The 6,524-nt window shown below is 65.0% G+C and overlaps 2 protein-coding genes across 2 annotated transcripts; both read left to right on the forward strand.

Moving 5' to 3' along the window:
- Positions 1 to 1,193: 1,193 nt before the first annotated feature.
- Positions 1,194 to 4,034, forward strand: PFL1_02774 (uncharacterized protein; the record flags this gene model as incomplete). The annotated part of the gene is made up of 3 exons (XM_007880289.1): positions 1,194 to 2,581; positions 2,700 to 2,814; positions 2,910 to 4,034. 3 exons carry the CDS (start codon positions 1,194 to 1,196, stop codon positions 4,032 to 4,034), a joined length of 2,628 nt encoding a protein of 875 aa, XP_007878480.1.
- Positions 4,035 to 4,644: 610 nt separating this feature from the next.
- On the forward strand, positions 4,645 to 6,257 carry PFL1_02775 (uncharacterized protein; the record flags this gene model as incomplete). The annotated part of the gene is made up of 6 exons (XM_007880290.1): positions 4,645 to 4,683; positions 4,776 to 4,896; positions 4,992 to 5,685; positions 5,804 to 5,941; positions 6,130 to 6,145; positions 6,255 to 6,257. 6 exons carry the CDS (start codon positions 4,645 to 4,647, stop codon positions 6,255 to 6,257), a joined length of 1,011 nt encoding a protein of 336 aa, XP_007878481.1.
- Between the last annotated feature and the right edge of the window lie 267 nt (positions 6,258 to 6,524).

Here is a 6,524-nt window from a genome sequence, read left to right on the forward strand (position 1 = left end):
GCAGGAGCAGGTAGGCATGCCTGCGGTGGACTGGGTCTTTCCTTCCCTCGCCTCGCTCGCGCTTTCTGGACATGACATGTCTGCGCGAAGGAGACGGCCGCTGGCGGCAGGCGTGGCCATGCTATAGGCCAGGCCAGCCAGCCAGCCAGGCCTCCAGGCGCAGAGCATCTTGGCGCTCTGCTTGACCCTTAGCTTGCTTCTTGCTTGCTTCAGTCTGATGGCAGGGCCCGGCGAGGGGAGCGGCTTGGCAGATAGAGAAGAGGCTTGCTTGCTTTTTCTGGTGGTAGCGGCCCAGGAGGCGGGCGTGGCCCGAGCTACCCTAGCCTCTGCCTGGGGGTTGCGGCGCCGCTCTGGCGCTTTTCCGCTGGCCTACACCTGCGCCCCTGGGCCCAGGGCGGGGCCGTCTGACAGCCGGGCTTGTGGCCCTGGCTCTGGCCCTGGCCCTCGAAGGCGCGCGTCCCCCCATCTCTTGACCTGCCACAGGCCTGCAGAGGCCAGGAAATCCAATCCGATCCAGCTTTCCAGGCGGCCCGGCCGGCCCGGCCGGCCCAGCCAGCCGCGCCCAAGCTGGATCCCTCCCCTGCTCCACGACCTCACCAACCGCCATCCTCGTCCTCGTCCTCATCCTCGTCCTCGTCTCCGTCCTCGTCCCCCCTCCATCCCTCCTCGCCTCGACTGCCGCGCGCGACCTACCGCACAGATAGACGGCCTCTTCGTCACTGCCGTCGTCGCCCGCCTCTCGCGCCTCGTCCAACAAACAGGCCAGCGACATACGTATCCCTCTTCGGAACCCAGACCCAGACCGCGCGCCCGACTCTGTGATATCAACCGCTCTACTCTCTATCTTGCTGCTCTCCCCGTCGTGTCCACTTTATCCGCACCTTCTCGTCGCACCATCGACGCGTCGGCGCCGCCATTCGGTACCCGCATCGCACCTGCCACGCGCTCTATCGAGACAGCGCAGCATCGGACGACGTCCGCTCGACCGCGACCCGAACGGCGCCGTCATCGTCTTGACACGTCACGCGGCCCCTCTCCCGTCTCGGGCCATCTCATCGCCAGCACCTGGCCTCGATACCGATACCGAAGAAGAGCTTGCCGCTTCTCATACCCCTCCAGCTGGCACTCCCGACCTCTGACGACCCGACCTCTGACGCCGCCGGCCAGGTGCGCCCGAGGAACGCCAGCCCGCCATGTCCCGCCACTCGAGGCAGGACTACCACGCCTATACCCAGCCGGCCCACGCAAGATGGTCGCCCTCGCCGCCCATGAACCGCCTGTCGAACCCCATCGACCCTAGGCTGGCCACCCGCATGGCGCAGCCGGCGCAGGAGCTCATACCCCAGCCACAACCCACCTCCTCGACCACCATGTCGCAGCTCCATCAAGTCGCTGCTCCACCGCCCGCTCCTCCGGCCACATCGGCCACGCCTGCGCCCTCGTTCCAGTCCAACGCCGATATCGTCCAGGCAGTCCAGACCATGAATGCCCAGCTGACCGGCCAGCTCTCGATGATGGGCACGCAGCTGGCCTCGCTCGTATCGCTCACATCGCGCCTTATCGAGATCACGCAGCTCTCATCTAACTCGGCTGCGGCAGCAGCAGCGTCAGCGGCGCCTGCGTCGGCGGTCGACACGCCCGCTCGGGCGAATCGGAACCAGGGCGTCGGCATCAATGCCGCCGCCACGGATCGGACGATGAGTCCGCAACAGGCGAGCACCGCCGCTGCCGACGCCGCGCCGTCGCAGCCGCCGCCGCAACCGGTGGGAGGCGGGCGCGGAGGCAGTCGTGCTCAGAACGGTGGTCTCGCCGACGGCATGACCATGCCGAACAGCGCGGCGCGTCCCGAGACGAGGTCTGGCAACTTCTACAACGCGGCGTCTGGATACCGAGCGGCCAACGGAGGAACCGCTACGGGGTCCTCGCTGGATCGGGCAGCGTTTGGATCGACGCTGCGAGCTGCCTCGCCATCCAACTCGAGCCCCTCTGTCGTGCAGCTCTCCTCTGGCACGGGTGCCGGGCGGAGCCAGCAGCAGCAGGTGCAGCAGAACGCCGCGATCGAGGCGGTCGACACGCACAAGAGCCGGCTGCCTAGCCCCGTGTTTGTCGACGACGATCCCGTCGGTATCGCTGCCGGCCCGCTCGCGGACAGCACCCCGCAGCAGCAGACGCCCAGCAGCAACAGCACGACGCGTAAGCAGCAGGCTGCCGCCGCAGCCGCTGCGGCGGCCAACGCGTCGGCCGGTGGCGAGGCCAACGACTCGTCGTCCAAAAAGGCGGCCGAGTCTACGCTGGGCGACTGGAAGGACTGGCTGGATCAGAAGTGGAAGCCGTCGGCCGCGGAGCAAGGCCGGACGGTCAAGTACCGCACCATGCAGTCGGCCAGGCGGGCGCACAAGGACATGACCAAGCGCAGCATGGCCACGCTGGGTCGGCTGCCGCTCAAGGAGTTCCTCGAGATCAAGCCGGAGCAGTACCTCAACGTGCGCAAGACTGGTCGAAAGGTCTACTCGGAGTGGCTCTACCAGGAAGTTCGGCTGGCCAAGCAGCCTGAGGACAGGCTCAAGGCCGCCATCAACCGGTAAGCGATCATGGTTCGGCAGCCAACCCTCTTGCCCGTTGTCCGGACCGCCGTCTGACTTTCCCCGCCCTGTCTCGCCCCGGCCTCCTGCACCTTGCACCTTTGCTGGAACCGCCAGCATCGAGCACGAGCACCCTGCGCTGGGAGACTGTGAGGACCACTGGAAGTCCAAGCAGCTGCTGCAGCAGATCATCGACAACGCGATCGACGAAGCCAACCTGCACAGGAAGAAGGTGAGTGGTCGCTCGGCAGCTCGATGACCAGTGCTCCCACCTAGAGCCTTTCGCTGATCGCCTGTTGTTGTTTCATGCTCCGCCTGACCCCGCAGGAGGCCCGCTCGAGTAATGTCAATGGCGCGCTGGGCGACACGAGCCAATCGACACCGCGCAGCAACGTGGGCGACTCGAGCAAGGTCCGCGCCACCAATTCCAAGGGGGATAGCGCCAAGAAGAGCGCCGCCGCCACGCCGGCCAGCGCAGCGCCGTCAGCAAAGGCAGCAAGAGCGGGCACTCGGAGAAAGGCCGACCAGGCTGAGCTGGAAGAGACGCCGTCTCGTTTCCGCGCGCCACCGGCTCCGCACCAGGCTGAGATCAGCTTGTCATCGTCGACCTCTTCGCGCCGTCCAGAGGACCAGCCCGTGCATGCGCAGAACTCGCTGAGCTCCGGCATGGGCGACTCGGCCACGCAGGCGCGATCCGCTCTCAGCCAGCGCCTCGCTGGCGGCGAGGATCGGGTCGGATACCTGGACTACTCGGGCTACGGCAACCCCGACACCTCTAGCCTGGCGTCTGTCGGCTCGGACCAGACCCGCGGAGCTGGAGGCAACGCGAGCGGCGCCGGCAATCAAGCGTGGCCTGCAGCGGCGCAAGGGCACACGTCGAGCCTTTTCTCGCAGTCTTCGTATGCACAGCATCAGGCTGCTCCACAGCAGCAGCAGCAACAGCAGCAGCAACAGCAGCAACAACAACAGCAGCAGCAGCAACACCACCAACAGCAGCAGCAGCAGCAGCAGCAACAGCAGCAGCAACAACATCAACAACACCAGCAACATCAGCAGGCACACCAGCACCACGCGCATGCGCACCAGCAGCAGCCGCAGCCGCACCAACACCAACACCAGCAGCACCACACGCAGCAGGCACAGCAGCAGCAGCAACAGCAGCAGAGCCAGCACTCGGCGCTGACCCACCAAGCCTATGCCAGCCACCACGGCAGCGCCCACGCCAACCACTACCTGGGCTCCGACTCGCAGCAGCACCACCATGCCTCGTCTGCAGCCGGGCTGGGATCGTCGTCGTCATCGTCGCTGCTGGAACCGGGCGCGCACGATGGCCACCGCACGCATTCGCACTCGCACCTCTCGCCTCTGGTCCACGGCGGCGGCGTGCGCCTCTCTGCCAACACGGCGTCGAACCAGAACGCCTTTGCCTTTGACTATCGCCACCACGGCTAACGCAGCCGTCACGTCGTGGCACAGCGGCCCGTCTGCCCATTCCCAAAAATGGCCTGTGGCCGTGTCCCCTCCGATTGAAGGATCCGGGACGTCGCTCGGGGCCTCCCTTTTGTTGCCGTCTCCCTGTATCATGGCCTCGTGTCTCTATACTGCTATTCTTATCGCTACCTGCACAAAGAGCAAAGAGCACCGCGACATGGATCTGTCCTCTTTCTTTATTTGCGCGATGGCGTGTGCCCCGGGGGGTTGGGGGACGGTGCTGCTGCCGGGCTTTTGTCGGGTCGAATTGATCTTCTGGGTGTCCTGACGCGACACGCTCCTGGCCGAGGCCAGCCCCTCCTGGTGGTGGCGGATGTGGGTGTCGCCCGTTCCAGACAGGCAGGCCGTGTGGAGGTCGAGTCCGAGTCCCGGGGGTACGCCGCAACCCGACGACTTCTGATGGCCTTTGCGCTTCTTTCCGCTCGACCACCACCACCACCACCACCACCACCACCACCACCACCACCGCGAGGCTCGCAGCTCCATCGTGTCGTTCCCGATCTCGACACGCACCCGCACTCTATCGCCGCTACACCACCCACAGCTAGCTTCATCTCTGCAATCGACAACCATGTCCAAGAGCCTCCGGCTGAGCTTCAAGGGCGACAAGGTGGGTCCGCGATCCACACTCACGACCCTTTGACGAGGCAGAGTAGCTGACCCGTTCCGTGTTCCACACTTGTAAATCTGCCCCTCTGACAGCCCGAGAAAAAAAAGAAGCACAAGAGCAGCAGCGCTGGCGGCAGCAGCAGCAGCAGCAAAAAGAAGCGAAGGGCCGAAGACTATGTCTCTGATGTCGAAGAGTACGGCGGGGACGAGCAGGGTGAGCACGCTTTCCGGCTGTCTACGAAGCGACGCAAGCGGCAGATCAGAAGGCTGATCGTAACCTCTCCGACTCTTTCGATCGATGAAACGAAGCATGGGTCCCCGCGGTGCGGATCGACGATGTGGCGGGACCCTCGTTCCTCTACCAGCAGGGCCCGGCGTCCTCTCACCCCTTCTGCATCTCGTTCAACACGACGCTCAACGCCCTGGAAGCTGCAGCCTTAGTGCCGCCGGATGCGCACCAATTGGCATCGTCCTCGGCGGCCAAGGACGCGGTGGCGCTCGAGGAGGTCGAGGGAGCCCAGATCGTATCCATCACGACCGAGGTGACGCCGCAGAGCGTGCATCAGGTCTGGGTGGCCAACCGGATAGAAGGAACCTCGAGCTGGACGCTTAGAGGCGCAGAGGGCAAGTACCTCGGCTGCGACAGGTTCGGCGTCGTCAAAGCGTCGGCCGAGGCACGAGGGCCGCAGGAGGAGTGGGAGCTCGTCGCCGCGCCGCCCGCAGCAGCCGCCGGTGGTGGAGGTGCGGGCAGCCAGGAGCCCGCCAGGCTGGCGCTCCGGTCGGCCCATGGCGGCTACCTCACGCTGGACGAAGTTGCGGGCGGCAAGAAGGTGATCCGCGCCGACGCCGACTCGATCGGCGAGTCGGAGATGTGGCAGGTGATGCTGCAGTGGTCGCACCGGCACAAGGCCCGATACGGCGACCAGCTGGCCAAGAAGCTCAAGGGCCAGGAAGACATTGCCACGAGCAAGGCCGACGCGCTGGACAAGGAGGTCAAGCTCTTGTGAGTCGCCTTGGGATGCTCGGCTTGCCCGCGTGGCTTCGCCTGCGAAGCTGACTTTGCTCGCCCTTGCCCTTGGCTCTATCGACGACGACGGCGGCTGCGGCCGACCGATTGGCAGCAAGTCGAGGGCGGGCACGGGCTACATGCCGGCCGAGTTTAGCAGCATGAGCGCCGAGGACCGCAAGGCGCTGCGCAAGGCCCAAAAGGAAGGTCGACTGGCCGAAGAGATGCTGGATCGAAGGACAAAGTACAAGAGGTGAGCATCCGTCCTCTCCCATGCTCATTGTTGTTCGCGCGGCCGCCGGTCGAGAAGAATCCCCATTCGCTCTGACTCGATCTCGCTCTTTTGTCTCACACTGTGGCGCGACGTTGTCGCATCCTTCTGCTGCGACTGCGGTCCGCCGTGGTTATTATTGTCGGTCTGTCCTTTTCTTGCTGCTGCAGCGACAAGTACGCCAAGGTGAGTTGTAGCGTGGTGCCCAAGCCTCGACCTGAGGGGTGTCTGACAGCTACATAATTTGGTCGTGCTTGTCCCTCTTGCTCTTCTTTGTCCTTGTTGGCTCGGACAGTAGTAGCGACGACGAGGTGGAGCGCGACTTCCTTACGCGGCGTTCGACCGCCCTCGTGGCCTTTCGAGGGCGGCGCTCGTTCATGCTGCAATGCACAGGGCGCGGGGACGGCACCGGACCTGGCCCTCGTCCATCTGGCGAGAGGAGTTGGGTGATCCCTGCAGCGCCTTGATCGTTAGTTGACCGGCATCATCATCATCATCATCATCATCATCGCCCGTGGTAATAGCCGTCTGAGGTGGCCGTCGCCAACATGGATCGGACGGAGGC

Source organism: Pseudozyma flocculosa, assembly GCF_000417875.1.
Source record: "Pseudozyma flocculosa PF-1 unplaced genomic scaffold scaffold00008, whole genome shotgun sequence".
Classification (NCBI taxonomy): domain Eukaryota; kingdom Fungi; phylum Basidiomycota; class Ustilaginomycetes; order Ustilaginales; family Ustilaginaceae; genus Pseudozyma; species Pseudozyma flocculosa.